Genomic DNA, 19,306 nt, shown 5'->3' on the forward strand with positions numbered 1-19,306 from the left:
CCGTCAAATTTCAGGTGTCGGCTTACCAGCATTTCTGTCCTCAGTACATAGTACGCTCACCCTCGTAGGCAAAATCCTTACGCCATCACTCCGTGGTTTCGAGGTAGCGTACTTGTCTGAGGCAGAAGACGCCTGGAAAATAGCCTGCCCTGGAAGAGACCTACCCATAGATAAATCAGTTCAGAGAATCTGGGATCAACCTATCTGCACACAAGTACATTCCCACATCCTAAACTCTTGCTCCACCAGCCAGGAAAAAGCACGCATCCTGGCTGTTTCGGAAAGAGAATCCGGCTCCTGGTTACATGCTCTCCCCTCCTCCAACTTTGGAACATTACTCGACAATAATACCCTCAGGCTGGCTGTCGGTCTTCGCCTAGGATCCAACATTGTCTCACCCCATCGCTGCCCCTGCGGAACTTTTGTGGACAGCCTTGGACACCACGGTTTATCGTGTTCTAAAAGTGCTGGCCGCCTATCACGCCATGCCTGCCTTAACGACATCCTCCGTCGGGCCTTCGTCAGCGCCAACGTCCCAGCCATTCTCGAACCACCTGGCCTCGCGCGCGACGATAGCTAGAGGCCCGACGGAATGACCCTTGTGCCCTGGAGTGTGGGACGGGCCCTTATTTGGGACGCAACGTGTGTGGACACCCTGGCACCGTCTCACCTCGGTTCAACATCATTGAGAGCGGGCGCGGCGGCCGCAGCTGCTTAGGCAGCAAAATGCCGCAAATATATAGCTCTCACTGACCGGCATATATTTGCGGCATTTGCAGCCGAAACTCTGGGACCGTGGTGCCCAGGGGCCCATAAACTAGTTCGACAACTTTCAAAAAAAATATTTGAGGTCACCGGGGACCGTAGGGCTGGCTCGTTCCTCGCCCAACGGATCGGCATAGCCATCCAAAGGGGGAACGCAGCCAGCCTTATGGGAACCCTTCCACAGGGTTCGGACCTGGGTGATCTAGCCTAATATATACATATTCGGCTAGATCACCCACATTATGTTATATATATTTTTTTAGGTATTAGTTTTAGTTTTTTAGGTAGTTTTATAATTTTAGGTTAATTTTATTCTAAGTTTGTTATCTAAGTATGTAAAATATCTTCGTTAAACATAAACATAATTGAAATGCTAATGGATAATGATTATAATGAATATATTATAATATAATAAAATAATTCAATTATTGTGGAACACCTATTTTATTAGGTATTTATGTATTTTAATTAAATATCTGAACTTTCCCTTGGTTCCCTGCTGGGCCGTGACCATCTCTTTGTAGTCTTGTGACTATAGTGTCTACGGTTCTAAGTGTAACAGACGAGCGTACCGGACGAAGCGACTACACAATATAATCAAAATCAAACCGTTCTAAGGTTGCGGTCCGGTATGTCCGTCTGTTAGTGCTTTTAGATTTAATATAACTTTCTGAACGTAGTCGTAAATGTCAAAGTGCGGCCGTCATCTATCCATCAATGTCCGCATTCGCAAAATATCACAAAAAATAGTTTTCTTTTTCACGCACTATCGCATAATAACACAAATGAAAATTGCAGCTATACAGCTATAGAACATCAATCAAATGTGCAGCTATGACACAGCCGAACCAAATAAACGTAGACATTGAAAATGTTCCTCCATCCGAAGTATCGCCTCGGAATAATGTTTTGGTCAGGTTGGACTCAATCTCTAGGCCTTCGCCAACAAACAGGAACAATGTGGGGCTCGGGGACCGCCTCAGCAGTGTCTTCAGGGAGATTAGACCACTCGTTGAGCATGCCCGAATGGTAAACTATATTTATTTTCAATGAATATTGATAATGATGTAATAAACAATGATTAGTCATAGAGCAGAAATCTTTTATTGCCTTTTCAGATATGTAAACATTTAATTAATGACTTTCTTTATGTATAGAAAATAAAATAACCTTGAGATTTATCTGATCTTTATGCTGCATTAATTATGGTTTTACATCATATTATAATGATCACTATATTCATAATATTGTTTGTCTGTGGAGACAGACACATATAGTAAGTGTTTAATTTTTCAAAAACTGCAAATACAACCAGCATAAAGATGAACAACAGAACAATTTCTTACAGCCTTGTGATATTTCCATGAAACTCTCTTTCATAAACCTCGCTGATATAAATGCCTTTCATTATGCAACAGACACATAAACCACTATTGTGCTACAAAAATATTATACTTTAAGTTTCATTGAATGCTAGAACCTATCTTATTTTTTTATTTTTTTTTATTATTACAGCTTTATTTATTTCAGCGAATATAATGTTTGTTTATATGTTGTTGTATTATTTGTTACCTTCCATTGTTCTCTATCTGTAGCTAATTTCATCCAATTTATTCCTGTTTTTCCAACTATTTGAACTATGTCGTCTGACCAGCGCTTCTGTGGCCTTCCTTGATGTCTTTTTCCAGGTGGTCCTGTCCATTCAGTCACAGTCTTAGTCCATCTTTTGTCTGTATATCTTGACACATGACCAGCCCATTGCCATTTTAGACGCAGTGTTTGTTTTAGGGCATCCACAAGTTTAGTTCTTTTCCTGATCTCTTCATTTCTGACTTTATGTATTCGTCTTAACTTCAACATACTCCTTTCCATGGCATGCTGACATGTGGAAATTTTATTTTTTATTGTATTTGTGTATGTCCATTATTATTTATTTATTTATTTTAATCTTTATTGCACAATACATGAAGGTACAGATGGCGGACTCAATGCCTTAAGGCATTCTCTACCAGTCAACCAATCTTGTAATCTGACACTGTTAAATTGCTATATCAAGTGATGATATTTTATTGGACCAAAAATTGGCTTTACAGTCAAGGCATAATTTAGTATACTAAAACCATAAAATTTATTCTAGACTAGTTCATAATTGTTGTTTTCGGAATAATACTTTCAGGGTAATAATGCAAGGTTATCCCTACCGACATGGCTTCCTCGGAACCCACCTGGCACACATCAAGCAACAGAAGTCCAAAGACCACAGAGTTCTATAGCACATGTGAACTTGGGCCCCAACGCCCAGACATACATAGTGAATGAGCGGGTGGTCCTGGGCTCCCTGCCATTGTCCCCTACACATGGAATGAGTAATGTGGCCATTGGGGAGCCTGAAGCTCCTGAGCCAGCTACAGATCTCCAGGACATCAATGTGTCTGTCAACCCGTCTAACAATAACAATATACATGACAATGTGGATAATGATAGCCAAAGTGAAGATGGCACGCAACAGGTAAGCCTAAAACATAACAATGTATTAGTATTAGGTACAGTCAGCATCAGATAGCTGGAGGAGGCTTTTACCCAGAAGGGTTTACAGCAGAAATTTCAAATGAAATTTAAACCTATGTACTCGTAAAATAACTATAAAAAAATCTGTGGGATAACTAAACTCAAATAAAAATTTATATTAGATACAGTCAGCATCAAATAGATAATGACGGCCAAATTAGCCAAATAATTCATAACATACCATTATTGTTACCATAGAAATACGGACATACTCCACTATATTTACTATATTGATTACAGGTAGTTATGATAATTAAATTAAGGATGCAACCAATAATAGTACATGACGATACAAGTGCAAAAAGTAGGGATTTCACAACAAGTGGCGAAAAATTGAAACATGACTAAAAGGAGTGTTTTAAATCGACACAAGTTGCGAATTACCCTTTAAATTTTTGACATAGGCACATATTGTCCTAAATCCCGCCCTAGGGCTGTAAAGTAGCACCACTAGCACCATACGTTCTGTAATAAAAAGTGATTTGCCATATTGATATATGTATTAGAACATCTTAGTATAGCCCCCTGAGACCCAGAAGCATTTGTTTTGTTTTTGAAAATTTTGTATGCAGGGATTTAGGAGGATGGATCAAATCTGTAACTGCTTGCAGGTAGTAGATGTGCGTGGAACACTGAACCTACTGATCCGGTATGCGCCATTCTACTTTATCCTGTTCATCAAGTTCCTGTACGACGCGCGCGCGGGGCTCTTTGCCTTTTTCCTGCTCTTCTTCACGTTCTCACATGGAAATACTGCTGTTAAGCGGTGAGTTCAGTTGACTTTCTATAGAACTAAAGCCACATATATAGGTACATCATAAAGCGTTGCACATAATGTGCCTATCTTAAGGTCCTGGCAGAGTATCAGCGATGTGGCTTGCCGCATCATCATGCTGAGCCAGCGCCAATTCTCTGCCACGACACATGGTTATGTCCTTTTTTGTTCATATCGTGTAATTAAATTACAATAGTTTTTCTTTTAATTTAAGCTGCATGTGAATGTTTAATAAATCTCTCTTTGTAATTACCATGTATGTTGTGGAAATGAATAAAGTGTTTATCTATCTATCTACATATATTACATATTGTGTCCCAGCAGTGGGACACAATATAGGCTATACAAAAAAAAATTTACATATATACAATACAATAAAATTAAAGTTGATGCAGTGTCACAAAATCTACAATCTACATTAACTGGTGTCAAATAAGAAACGTGTTGTGAATGTGTTATATTCTTTTATAATAGGTACGTGTCGGAAGCCGGTTTCGCTCCAAGGGTACTTCTGATAAATCTAGAAAATGCCAATTTATGGAATGCGACATTTGATAACTTGCTTTAAATTCAATAGTTAAGCACGTGTATAGATGTATGCAGTAGTGGCCAAAAACGATCATATTATTGTGTGGGTGTTAAACCTACGTGGATCGTAAATGGTTAAGCACGCACTTAGTAAACAGTATGTAATGTATCTTAAATTACAGTTTAAGCTTTATTATTTGTTAGGGTTAGCATTTAAGGCCTGTGCACACCGGCTGCGTGTGCGTGACGTGCACGTGCGCGTGCGGCGTTGTAGTATACAGATCCTTATGCGAAACGGCACGCCGCTTGTCAATTTTCAACTGTCTAGTCTGTCAATCAGGGTTCATGAGATACAGCCTGGTGACAGACAGACGGACAGTGGAGTCTTAGTAATAGCGTCCCGTTTTTACCCTTTGGGTACGGAACCCTAAAAATCGTAGAGTGCTCACTATACCAAGTGTTAGTACCAAAACGACTATTATTTTCACCCGTTAAATTCGAGAAACCTGAACATTGAAATACTATAAAACGAAAACATTTTAGAAGAATTTGATTACCATAGTTTTAATTAAAAGTATGTATGATTGTATTATACTTACAGAGAGCACGCCGCGCAACTGAACCGGAGCATACTAGTGCTCGGCTTTGAGCTGGCGTGGACGGCCGGGTTCGTGGCCGTGGTGCATTACGTGTTCGGCGACGGCAAGCTGCTGCCGAACGTGGTGATGTTCCCCGCCTACGCGGGCCCCATCGACGTGTGGGAGCTGCTGTGGCTGGTCGTGCTCACAGACCTCATCGTCAAGATCATCACGGTCGACGTCAAGATATTGCTCACTATGATGCCTGCGTGCTTGCTGCCCATTCAGAAAAGGGTGAGTTTTATGTCTGTTACTACGCGGTGATGTCGAACGACGGTAAATGGACAGATCGTTGACTAAGGGCTCATTTAGACGATGCAAGAAGTTGCATGCGAGTTTCATTACATTGCGGTTTTCGATCGGTTGGTTGAATTGGACGTAACCAACAGTCTGCAATGTAACTAAAATCGCATGCGAGATCGCGCGCCGACTAAATCAGCCCTAAGTTTCACACCAAGTTTGGGGTTTACACTATTGTTGTTCCGCTGATGACGCCGGCGGTCGATTGACACTGTGCGACCGGCATAGCAATATAATTATGCGCGTGCGATTGAGTTAGGAAGTAGCAGGTCAATGTACGAAATTCTTAGTGCTTAGCGTCCTTACTTTACTTGCCGGATCCGACAAACCAGATGCCGCAACGATCATGTTAATTAATTAAATTGCTTCATGCAACAGGATGTCACATTAAATGGGTCGATCAACTATTTCTTATTTTTATTCTGTCCCATCAGCCAGGAGACAGTTTTCTATCATAGTTTGTTAGAAGAACTGCCATACCATGTTCTACAAACATGCTTAGTAGATGTCCAATTATGGGAAAGCCTTATAACTACCAAAAAAATCAAGTCTGGTTGATTTAAATTCGAAAAAACGTATTTAACTGATTTGCAAGACCGAAGTGATCCCATAAGTGTTCCGTAAACAAAGTTTTGTACGGAACACTAAAAACGAGTATTTTAAGAGTGACCCAGAAGACCGTAACCATGGCAACGAGTGACAAGAAAAAGTTGATATATCCAAATATCGTTGTTGCCAGGGTAAAGTGTACCTGTTCGTGGAGTCGGTGTCGCAGCTGTACCGCTGCCTGCTGACCATCCAGCCCTGGCTGTTCTACCTCATGCAGTCCTACGAGGGCTCCGAGAAGATGGTCGGCATGTTCCTCGTCTCCATATACGTGGTGGCTAAGGTGGGCTATTATACATACATACATATATCACTGGCTCAGTGACCCAAAGAGGATCTTGGCCTCTGACACAAGAGAGCGCCATTCTGCCCTATTCTGCGCCACTTCACGCCAGTTGGGTATTCCGAGGGCGGACAGGTCTTTTTGGGCTTCGTCACTCCAGCGGTACAACAATCATTTTGATAAGCCTGGCTTTGTGGCAGGATGGATTGCTTTAAGAAATTCCTATTTTGAAGTCAGTAAAATATAAATTGTAGTTCTTCCAAGTTGCTTTTGGATAGGCTTAATTTAAAATATATGTTTTTATCGTATTTTTATTACTTAAATGTTAGGTACATTTCTAAATAAATTAATGTGGTATCCGGAAAATGTTATAGTGATCATCATTGGACGCGCGAAGTAATAAGTTGTAATTAGCCTTCCTTGGCAGCTAAGTATACGAAATAAAAAAAAAACAATTTCTTTTTTATAGCTGATTGAGCTGCTCATGAGGATACGGCTCTTCAAGAACGCTACGTGGACCATGCTGCAGAGTGTGGTAAGATATTTCAAACTTTATTACCATGTTACCAGCTTACTGCTCGTGATGTCGCCCCGGTAGACGCGCGTTAGGGGCTGTCCATAAATTACGTCATCGATTTTTGGCGATTTTCGACCCCTCCCCCCCCCCGCATAATCATCCAAAAATCATGCTTCATACTACCCCATTTCCTCCTACTTCATGCTACCGTTATCCGATGTCCAGACCCCCCCCCCCCTAATTTGAAAGGACGTAATTTATGAGTAGCCCCTTAACCTTCGTATTGCATATTGGAAAACCAGGATTCCATTGCATATATCTCTCTTAGGGCCACTTGCATGGTCCCCCTAACCCGGGATTAAGCAGTTAAACTGTTAAGAAAGTGTCATTTTTTTTTTTACATTTACAATATGCTTTTCATAAAAACTACAAAAGATTTACACACCTATAAAAGTAACTTTAAAAAAAAACATACAGGTGTCAAATTGTACTGGTAACCATGGTAACTCCAGTGCCCTGTTTATCAAAAGCTTGTAACTTGTAATACACGTGGAAGTCCCTTTTTGACAGCTTTTGTTAGAAAGGGACTTCCACTAAATACTTGTATAACAAGTTACAAGCTTTTGATGAACAGGGCACAGGTTTAACCCGGTTGACCCCGGGTTAGTGGAATGGTGCAAGTGGGCCTTAATGTTTATACATTTAACCCCCAGAATTTCGGCACGAAGCCAACGAGCGAGCAAGTCCTCGCTGCAGGTGATGCGTGCTCTATCTGTCACGACGACTTCAAGACGCCCGTGCGGCTGTCTTGCTCGCACATCTTCTGCGAGCCCTGCATCTCCGAGTGGTTCGACAGAGAGCACACGTGTCCGCTCTGTCGCGCCTCCGTCGAGGACGGCCATGCGTGGCGGAACGGCTCCACGACCTTTGACTTCCAGCTGTACTAGTGTGGACGCTCAGTGGAATAGTGTGGCTAGGGCTAGTTAGGGCTCGGTCGAACCTTTCAGTTCAAGTCTTGACTTGAATGCTCGACCAAGCCACCTAATCGAATGCAGTGGACTGCATGGTATGGACGGTAAACGCACTTGGGTGTTCTAAATGAGCTTTAGCGTGATTCTTGTTTTAGGTTAAGCTTTGGTTAATTAAGCGGAATGCCAAGCCGGTGTGACGGTCGCGTAGCTCAGGGTGGTATTACGTCTAACCAATATCTTGGTCCAATGTCATTGCGTCTCACTCTCTCATGAAGCAAAATGTGAGACAAAATACCCATTGGACAAAGAAATGGGATAGGCGGAATAACTTTCATGCATCCCAAAAAGGTTTAATATTAGGTACTCAATAGGGTGGGCCGTTTGAGTAAATATTGGAAATAAGCAATGTAATACCACCTAAAAGATGCGTAATTTTATGTAGATAACGAGAAAAATAATTAAAAAAATCTAGCTATTTACTTTGAGCCCTCTACCAACGATTAAGTGTAAAAATTAAATATATTTTTTTAAATAAAATTTCATTATATTTTTTTTTCATTTTTATTTTTTGTTTGAAGAAAGCAATGCCTTAAGCATCCGACATGATTTTAACGTTCGTCAATTACACTCCTAAACATTTTTTTCTGAAGTGAAAAAGTACTCGTAAATTGCGTTTTTCGGAAAAAAACTTTTTAATATATGGCAGACGCCCAAATTTATATGTGAATCCTATTCTAGGCCCATTAGTGAACAATAAAATAAAATAGATCATAAAAATATATACTGTTTATAGCAAACCAATGAGAAAAAGCACATCGTAATATGCATGAATTGGCATAAAACGCAACTTTTGCCTAAGTTTACAAAAATAGGAATAATTGTAAAAATGCATAATAAAAATGCCAAAAACTGTTTTTATCATATTTAAGCAGTTCTACTTTCATATTCAATATAAACTAAAAATTTATTGTATATATTAACGACACTTCTCGTATTTCATGCGATAAAGTGATAATTGTATTTTATATGAACTGTTGGGGGGTTTTATTATATGATTTTAGTGAAAGTTAAGAACTAAATACTACTGAATTAGGTTAGTTAATGGTCTATTTATGTTATATTATAATAATTTTAATAAATAAGAGCCATCCAATATTTTTAATTTTTTTTAAATTTTGCCCAATTTTTTTTTTCTTCGTCGGCTGGTAGAGGGCTAAAAATAATACCTATTTTGATTATTTTTGCTAGAACTGTAATCTACGCATTATTACGCAACTTTTGATACCTATTACGATATGAGTTTTGAATATTTATTTTCTTCCATACAAAATCGGCCCACCCTAGTACTCAAGTTATATAAAATGCTCTTTATCCTTTCGCACTTACACCAGACCGTGGACAGATCCGTGGAGTTTTGATTAATACTCGTACAAAGAAGAGAAAAGAGAATTCAAAGCCTACTAACACGGATCTAAATTCGTCACGCCGGCGAAGATTGGCCTAAAAGTTGACTATCTCTGAGTTCAAGCGGGCGTCCATTTGCGAAAATATTATTTGAATATTGTCTTGTAGGAAGCCTTTTTGTGTCAGTTCGTTATTTAATCTATGTATTCTGCTTCAATAACCTATTTTTGTGATAATTTTACGTCTATAGTCCTTCTGTCCTTGTTTACTGATATATATAGTGAGGTATATTTACCTGTATGTTAGATATGTTTGTGGCTGAATGCAAGCCGGTCCGTCAGTGTCCCGGCCGGCCTTACCGTAACCGTGATATTATATTGGTCAGTGTAGATAGTGTTTAAAGCTATATTTTCTTACTATCCTTGTTGTACATACAGTAGTGGTGTCATGTGCTATAACACAGATTACGTGAAATTACAGAAGAAACGTTAGTGTTTAAAAACATTTTATATTTGTCACGCGGTGGGGTTAACGTTCCTTTTTAATGACAAGGAATAAACTGATAACTACCTAGAGCAGTAATAGTTCGTGGAGCGTCTTCTCTGGTATTACGTAATCTATGGGCACAGACAGTAAAGTGGGATAGATTTGAACCACGGATTTGTCGAAATTGTTCCCTTAAAACCATTAAGGTAGGTCGATAAAAATGTTCAAAAAATTAGGGTTACCTATTCTTACTAGTTACCAGCGAGTTGTCACCAGTGGTAACAACTTTTTCCCCACCTACTTGGTGGTAACTAGTACAGTATTGGCACTGTATGATACAGTGTATATACACTGCTGGATACTTGAATTATTAAACCAGCATTCTGAAATTACAAGGCTGCTTTTGGAGTTTCTTACTTGCCACATAGCTACTGTAGAATGATTGATTTCAGAATAATTTCCCACTTTGTGCGGCAGTGATAAACATGGTTTTTTTTTTCAATTTCGTTTTAATATTTACGTATTTACCTAAATATTACAAACGATGACCATATTACATATTACCATACAAATAGAATTGGACCTTATCACTGAGGAATAAGGTTGACTAAAATACGCTTCAGTGGCCTTTGCGACTGCGATGCAAGTTAATATTGGAGGTTATTCACTCCGTGCATGGCTGTGGCGCCACCCTAGTGGGCGTGGGAAAGTTGCTCATTTGACAGTTCGCAGCTGACAAATAGCATGAAGATATCGTCCTAGGAAACTTCATATTTTCACCACATCGTGTGTTGGTGTCGCTTGTATTTCCTCCACCACCAACTTCGCACATAGCCAATAGCGTGGCGCCTAATTTGCGCCTCCATATACTACTAGGGATAGCGGTATGGTAGCCTTTATCCCTTTGCGATACGGTTTAGAAATGGTCAGTTCACTTCAGTACAGTGTTCCTACGGCCTAAATCCGCGCAGACAGTTGATTCTTTACACCCTCAAATTCATAAAACCCTGGACAGTCAAGGACCCAAGTTAACTTGACAATAAGATTGCTAGATTATGTGTAGTATGGATGAGAAAGCATACTCTTATATTTTTTACATAATTTTGGTTATTAACCACCCATTATCTCTCTGTCTTGTTAAAATCATAGTGTACGAGGTCCAAAAATAACACCACACTGTATAAACCACCACTTTATTTACAACTTACTACTACTATTACACACTGTATATAACACTCACTGCTTGATTTGAATTTTGAATTGACGACCTATTGTTCCTCGAAGCTTATATACGAAACCCGGAAAAATCTTAATACCGCGTTGTAGAACCGACGCGTTGGGAACAAAGTGCCATCTTTTGATTTATTTGGTAATTAATTTCCTATAATAACAAATTGATAAAATGTGAATTTTAATGCAAAATATTACAAACATGTTATTCCAAATAATTTTACAAATATTTTAGAATGAATTGCCAACAAAAATAACCATAATAAATTTCCAAAATCGCTACTACTAACGCCATCTATGAATGCATTATGTGAAACTGTGAAGTATTAAAGAAATTCATACACATTAAAATATACGGCTTCAACATTCCGCCCACCAAGAACAAAGGGCAGTTTGTTCTTAATTCCACCCACCATGGCATGATATAACAAATAAAAGCAAAGGCAAGTGATAACGTGAACACAAAATTAACATGCCCTTTGCATTTACCTAAAACAATAAGATTGAGAGTAAATAACAAAGAAAATAGTTTCAATAACAATACTTAATAACAAGGAAACAGTTTATTTACAGCCCATTTTTATGTGTTTACTCAAACTGAATACTCGTGTGATATTGTTCGCACCTGAATGTTTTATGTTTGAATGCCATACAACCATCCAAATGCAGGAACAGTCTAAATTGGATAAAACAACGACACCAACAATTGCCTCAGGATTGACGAAACTTGGATGGACGATAAAAATGCCACTCGACAAATGAAATTAAAATCTTGCACATTTTCTGAGTTGACCGCTATCTTCTGAGATTATCGACGTTTCGCATCGAAGTCAGGTTCCAACATTAGAGGTCCTGTCAAAGAATGTTTGTTGAATTCAGGCAGCTAGAATAGTTGATACAGTTATGGGGTTGTGTTTCTTATTATTCTTCTCTTGGGTTGATAATAATTCGGCGAAATAATAACTGACGTCAGCCAACCGAGCAGGTCAATTAACCAGGATATGTCCATGTAATCCATCCGTCTCCGTGTCATCCGTCTTTTCATTGCACAAAACTTTATTGTTAGTAATTGAACTGCAAGGGAATATTCGAATCTGACGTCCCTTTGATGCCAAGTCCTACCCAAATTCTTCACTGTTGTGCCCAGCTCAGTCTCCATATTGTCTACTTCATATCTATAATCTTGATTCAAAGTTGCTTTTTCGAAACCTGCTTTACTTATTGATCCGTTGAGTTCTTTGTATGGTCGTTTTTCTTCTCCCACAGTCTCACAGTCTGACAGGAGGTCATCCACACTAAATTCTTTCAACACTCTGTCTCCTGCTACCCAATGATATACTTCTTTGCGCTCAGGTGCAACTTGCTGCAGTGTTTTAACAGCCAGATAAGGTGCCACGGCTGCTTCGTCTTGACCATCTCGCCGTAAGCTTTGCTTGGACTCAACATCTGCGGCGATTACTTTTGCCAACCTGTTTATTCCTGAGCATGAGACATCGAAAATTATCGGTACCATTTTGTCTTCTGGAGTAACAGCATTTTGGGGAAGGCACACAACTTCTAGTTTGGGTTGTACTTCATTCGAAACCATTTTCACGTTGCTAAGCTCTTCGTACTCCTTGATGTTATTCATGTACCTCTCCTTCAACTGTGGTTCTTGCTCGATTTTTCTGTCGAGTGAATTGGATCGTTTAACTGCTGCGAGATAATGTTTCCCTTCAGTGCACCTGCAGTGCCGTGTATTTTCTTCGCAGAAGGGTAACTTGAATGAATACCTACCACTACAATCCCGGTTAGTAGTGGTAGCAAAAGATTCTTCTTGCTTCTCTTCTTCCTTAGTGTGTTTGTGCTTGGGATCTGGCGCAATAGGATCAGCCTCAAGCTCTGAAAACTTCTTCAGAAGCTCGTTGTCATTGACATGAATATAGTTATTTCTGATCTTATTGTGTAACTCCGACTCACCTGAGCGAACCGGCCCGGAAATGATCCAACCTAAGGAAGTTTGCTGAGCGATGGGTCCTCCCTGTGGAGTTTTGAGAACACCGCCCATGAGTATTTGACTATAAACTTCTCCACCAAGTAGCAAGTCGATTTGTCCCGGTTCATTGAATGTTGCATCCGCTAAATTTACACTAGACAGCTCGGACCAAGACTCAACATTGACTCGTTTCTCTGGAAGATTCAATGTGAGTTTGCTTAATACAAAAGCATTTACGTTTACATTAAAATCAGAGTCTACGCGAGATGTGATTGTTATATTCACCGACGAGTTAGAGCTCAGGGAACTCTCCTCTTCATCTTCGCATAGTCTCGTGATTGTGCTTTTGTGGGGAATCCTGGAAAGTCCGAGCAGATGAACCACAGATTCTGTGATAAACGACTCTTCTGATCCTTGGTCGATAAAGCACCTGAGTGTTATGAGTTGACCAGATTTCGACATGGCATTAACCAATGCTGTTGGTAATAAAACCAACCTATGAGCTGTCGAAAAGTGGTTTTTAATGTTGGTAGTGGTGCGCTCATCATCAGATGACGAGTGAGATGCAGTTGCAGGTGCAACCACATTTGGTACAACTGAGTGATTTGTTTCTTCAGACTCCTGAGACTCAGTTGCTGGTGTGTTATTCTTGGAATGCAATAAAGAATGATGTTTCCTTTTGCAAATTCGGCATCTAGAGGATTGACGGCATGCATAAACTGAATGGTGAGGTCCTAGACAATTAAAACAAAGGCTATGTGACTGGACAAAACCACGACGAGCATCAGTATCAAGTTTGGAAAACTCCTTACAATTACTAATCTTATGGGCTTCAGAACAGAATGTACAAGTTGGGGTTGACACAACTGACACATGATGGACTTTCACAGATGTATTGGAGCTCTGGTGAGCGTTGGTGCTGGGTCTAGAAAGCTTTGGGTCAATGAACTCCAATGCGCGAAACCGTGTCTCTAAAAATATTTGAAATTGTTCATAAGTTGGCAACTCATTGTTGTGTTCAATTGACTTCAGTTCCCATTGCTTTCGCGACTCAGCATCTAACTTTAAACACATTAGATGCACAATAATAACGTCCCAACTCTTAATATCTATGCCTAAGTTCTTCAGCGCTTGTAGACACTCGTTGGTTGTATCTAATAACTCCTTGAGGGCACTTGCAGATTCAGTAGCCAAGTTACGCTGACTCAATAATCGTTTCAGGATGCAGTTTGATAAATATTTTTTATTGTTATACCTCTTTTCGAGTTGCTCCCAACTGGTACTGTAGTTGTCTTTGGTGATTGGAATGTGTCTCAACAACTGTTCAGCTTCACCAGTTAAATGCCCCTTTAAATAATGTAGCTTCTGGACATCATCTAGATCCTTATTGCTGTGTATCAACGAAACAAACATGTCACGGAAACTCACCCATTCAGCATACTGACCGGAGAACGTTGGTATTGAAATCTTGGGCAGTTTGACGCGTTCCTCAGCCTTGTTGGTTGACTTACTGGGCTCGGTGACATTCATGCTTGACGTTGCAGATGTAGAAGCTGGCTTGAGACTGAATTCACCACCGGCACTCACACTTGACCATAACTGACGTCACACTGCACTCGCCGCTGATGACGTCACCCGATGTCGCCGCTGTCGTGACGTCACGCGATGACGCAGCTGCCGATGACGTCACGCGATGACGCTGCTGCCGATGACGTCAGGCCGTGGTTGACGTCGGCACTGCACTCGGCAGCCCCGCACTGTGCCGGACGGCGCCCTCTGCCGTCGACTCCTGGAACCGAATAGCCAAACTATCCGGTTCGAAGGACCATGTACGAGGTCCAAAAATAACACCACACTGTATAAACCACCACTTTATTTACAACTTACTACTACTATTACACACTGTATATAACACTCACTGCTTGATTTGAATTTTGAATTGACGACCTATTGTTCCTCGAAGCTTATATACGAAACCCGGAAAAATCTTAATACCGCGTTGTAGAACCGACGCGTTGGGAACAATTTTTGCGCCTAATTTGCGCCTCCATATACTACTAGGGATAGCGGTATGGTAGCCTTTATCCCTTTGCGATACGGTTTAGAAATGGTCAGTTCACTTCAGTACAGTGTTCCTACGGCCTAAATCCGCGCAGACAGTTGATTCTTTACACCCTCAAATTCATAAAACCCTGGACAGTCAAGGACCCAAGTTAACTTGACAATAAGATTGCTAGATTATGTGTAGTATGGATGAGAAAGCATACTCTTATATTTTTTACATAATTTTGGTTATTAACCACCCATTATCTCTCTGTCTTGTTAAAATCATAGTGATGTTAAGCAATGCTTTTTTGTCTATTTTATTTTGATAATTTTATTTAAAATCACGTCTATTCCTAATTTATTTGAATAATTCACATACCTCTGATCTGTGGTATCATGAAATGTAATTACACTTTCATAAGAAATTTTAAGGTAGATATCGCAAAACATAAATTAACGACTCCAGATTTCAGTCCTATGAAAAGAACTGAAGACAAAAATATGATTTTAATCGCATTTAAGTTATAGTTTTCGGCTCAATTTAGTAATATAGAATGTTTTTAGGTTAACTCCATGATCCAAAAAATGCCAAAACAAATATATTAATGATTATTATAGAATAATTAAATATCCTAATTTCAATAAATTCCACGCCACAACAATAGTAACTCGCCCATTCAATCAGTGAACAATGTCATAGATCTGAAAATCGCTTGCGTTGGTGACATACTTGTTGGAACTTAAAAGTAATAATATGTATAATAATGGCAAACCAAAAAAATACTTTTAATTTTTCTAGTAACATATGGAATAGTGTTTCGCTAGCTAGACCTTTCATTACATTTTGAATACATAATGAGATTGACAAACGTAATTTACAAAACATCATTAAAGTTTTAATGTTCTCGCTTAAACCTAGCTAATCGTATCTAAGCGGCTACCGCGAAAACCGACATTCGCAAATTGCGGGGATCTTTCTCTTTTACTCCAACGAAGGCGTAATTAGAGTGACAGAGAAAAGGCCCCGCAATTTGCGAAAATCGATTTTCGCGGTTATAGCCCTAAACGATCTTCATAATTTTGTACCTACCATAGAGCTTACGAATACTTAGAGTTTGTGCGGAAAGAGAAGAGTCGTGGAATGTAAGGGAGCCCATACATTTCACGACACTTCTCTTTCCGCACAGAACACTATTATTGTATTGCAGTTTCATTAAGTATACAAATTCACTAATTAACGCCTGTTATTAGGGTTCCGTACTTCCGTAATCAACTAGGAACCCAGTTTCGCGTTGCGTTGTTTGCCGCAACTTAAAACATGTAAATTATTTAAATAGTTATATATAAGGACATTGTGATAAAAATCATGAATCATGTTATTTATTTTATATTTAATTATGAATCATTGCTCTATTAGTAGTTATTATAAGCACACTTGCACAAATCAAGATGTACATATTTATGTTGATTCTCCATACGGAAGTACACGTCGCGTCATCATCTCGTTTTGAGTTTATAACCATTTGCCTAGTCAGATTGCCAAACTTTACTTTTGCTTCTATTATGTATGTAGGTACTGCAATAATATGTTACACAGCGAAGGCTGCAAAAATATCTGACACGATCTTATTTGTAGAGCCATAAGAGTGTGTCACATATTTTTGCGGCCTTCGAAGAGTAACATATTATTGCAGATGACTGTACTATCCATATTTGAGATAAACAGACATTACAAAAGCGATGATAATGAAATCTGTTTGCATAAACAGTAATCATCCAGAAATAAACCTAATTTTCCTCTACTCTCAGATATTGTAAAGCGGCATTTGAATATTGTTACGCGTTTACCACTAGTTTGTGATTGACATTGTTTTTATGCTTCAATCCTTTTCCAGGCATAGAATCATTTATCGACCACATACGCGCAAATAGAATTTCAACTTTAGCATTCCGATTTAAGGTTCAAATTAGAATGAAATTTCGGGAAATGTTACTGGTCTTCAAATGAATTATCAAAGCTGGATTAATTGGAATATATATTTAAATTTACTGGGAAAACCTTGTAGATTGGTGCGGCCTGGAAAAGGGTTAACGTAAACAGAAAAACAACAATATTAGCGGAAGCAGTTATAAAGTTGACCCAAAAATTTTTTATTAAGCTATGAGCTTCATCACATATGTTCCTTGAGTAATTCTAAGCATTTCAAGCCTGGGAGCCAATAAGAAATGTGTGTCTACTCGGATTTGTAATGGATTCAAACTTTCAACCCCTTTTTAACCCTGTTAGGGGATGAATTTTACAAAACGCTGAAATTACTTTTCCTGTCTTTTAATAATATCCCCAAATACAAAGATTCAAGTCCCGCGTTCGAAAATTTTTTTGATATCCATACAAACTTACAACTCCTTTTTCACCACCTTAGGGGATGAATTTTCAAAAACGCTGAAATTAGTTTTCTTGTATTTTAATAATATATCGTTTTACGAAGTTTCAAATTCCTAGCTTAAAATAAAACTTGAACCCCATACAAACTTTCATCCCCTTTTTAACCCCCTTAGGGGTTGAATTTCTCAAAATCGCTTCTTATCTCTTGTACACTTTATAAATGTAATCTAGTGTGCAAATTTCAACTTTCTATCTTTTGTAGTTTCGGCTCCGCGTAGCAAAAATCTCCAACCAAATTTTTCACCTTTTTACGTTTTTCTTGTAAAATTACTATGAAATTGAAAAAACAAATATCAGCAATGAATTCTACGTCTTTGGTTTATACGAAAATGATACCAAACTTGCCCTAGTACCCACCAGGATCAGAGTAGATTTTTTTTAAAGATGACGGATGGCGGCCGTCTTTGTACCCCACCCTCCCCCCCACTTCAGGCTAGAAATGCTTAGAATTACTCAAATATCAGATGTGATGAAGCTCATAGCTTAATAAAAAATTTTTGGGTCATGTATGGCAGCGTTACATAACTGACTCCAGTATATTTAAATCACTTCGCCTAATTATATTATGCGTGTAACATAGACTTTATGATTATGAGAATAAGGTGGAATATGAAATTTATAAAAACAATTTGCTATCAGAAACTAGGGGTAACCAAGGTGTACTTATTTATGACATGTCATGAACATTCCATTTATCTATAAGTTAATTACCTACAAGGTGTTCTAATGTTGTATAATCTAACTTTATGTACGTATACAAATTTGTTGTTTCCAGGAATTTAATTACGGTGCTTTGAGATATTTCCGAATAAAGGGTAAGTTCCGAAACTGTATGAAAGGAAAAGTAATGTACAACGAGCTGCAAAAGTGCATACCCACTTTATTATTGATTCCATTCATAATGTGTCCATGTAAATTTGCAGCACGCCGTAAGTACAGTCAACAACAGAGCTATGAATACAGGCAAAGTGCCAAAAATATGTATACACGACCTTAATGTACATGCAATTAAGTACTGTGTATACATATTTTTGACACTTTGCCTGTATTCATAGCTCTGTTGTTGACTGTACGATGAATCATCATCAGTTATTTTTCAGGATTTTTACTATTTCGGAATGACCCAAAGCACAGTTTAAAGTAGAGGAGTGCCGTATTGTAAATATGAATAGTCTGTGCGGAAAGAGAAGAATCGTGGTATGTATATACCACGTCCTATATATACATACCACGACTCTTCTCTTTCCGCGCATACTCTACTATGTTGGATGATTACGTTCGAAGGCAACACACACTACACGCGGTGGAAGGTACTTGACAGGCTACGACAATAAAATTCAATGACAATTCTAGATCCATTATCCTATCCGTACTCTGATCCGTCCGCGTGTCCTCGTGATATCTAGGCGACAGTCGGGTGAATCGGGGCCGGAAAATTGTATTTAAACCCCATCTAGTATTGAATGCCAGATAAAAACAAAAATACAACATTGCGGTTTAGTAACGAAGTGTGGCACTGTCACGAACGCAGTCCTCAGCAGTAGAGTTTGGATTGTTATGTTACTCGAAACGGACTCTGTGTTACTAAGGAATTAATGCACATGGTGCTCGAAAACTCCTTTTGAGAGGATCCGTAATAACGAAGCAACGAGTGACTTAAACTGTACCTCTGTATTGTGAATTAATGAACCCCTGTAGATAAAATATATGAATTAAAAGATTACCAAATTGAAATTTCAACTGTGTTTCATTGTAATAAAACAAGTAG

General features: G+C 38.9%; 2 protein-coding genes across 2 annotated transcripts; one reads left to right on the forward strand and one right to left on the reverse strand.

Moving 5' to 3' along the window:
* Positions 1-1,471: 1,471 nt before the first annotated feature.
* LOC134677769 (E3 ubiquitin-protein ligase RNFT2) lies at positions 1,472-10,969 on the forward strand. Its single transcript, XM_063536199.1, has 7 exons — positions 1,472-1,794; positions 2,942-3,274; positions 3,945-4,099; positions 5,238-5,508; positions 6,314-6,463; positions 6,933-6,998; positions 7,694-10,969. Exons 1-7 carry the CDS (start codon positions 1,600-1,602, stop codon positions 7,925-7,927), a joined length of 1,404 nt encoding a protein of 467 aa, XP_063392269.1. The 5' UTR covers positions 1,472-1,599; the 3' UTR covers positions 7,928-10,969.
* Positions 10,970-11,879: 910 nt separating this feature from the next.
* LOC134672931 (uncharacterized) lies at positions 11,880-14,576 on the reverse strand. Its single transcript, XM_063530885.1, has 3 exons — positions 14,475-14,576; positions 12,194-13,694; positions 11,880-11,923 (listed from the first exon to the last, which is right to left on the reverse strand). Exons 1-3 carry the CDS (start codon positions 14,574-14,576, stop codon positions 11,880-11,882), a joined length of 1,647 nt encoding a protein of 548 aa, XP_063386955.1.
* Between the last annotated feature and the right edge of the window lie 4,730 nt (positions 14,577-19,306).

The sequence above is a fragment of the Cydia fagiglandana genome, chromosome 2, assembly GCF_963556715.1.
Source record: "Cydia fagiglandana chromosome 2, ilCydFagi1.1, whole genome shotgun sequence".
Lineage (NCBI taxonomy): Eukaryota > Metazoa > Arthropoda > Insecta > Lepidoptera > Tortricidae > Cydia > Cydia fagiglandana.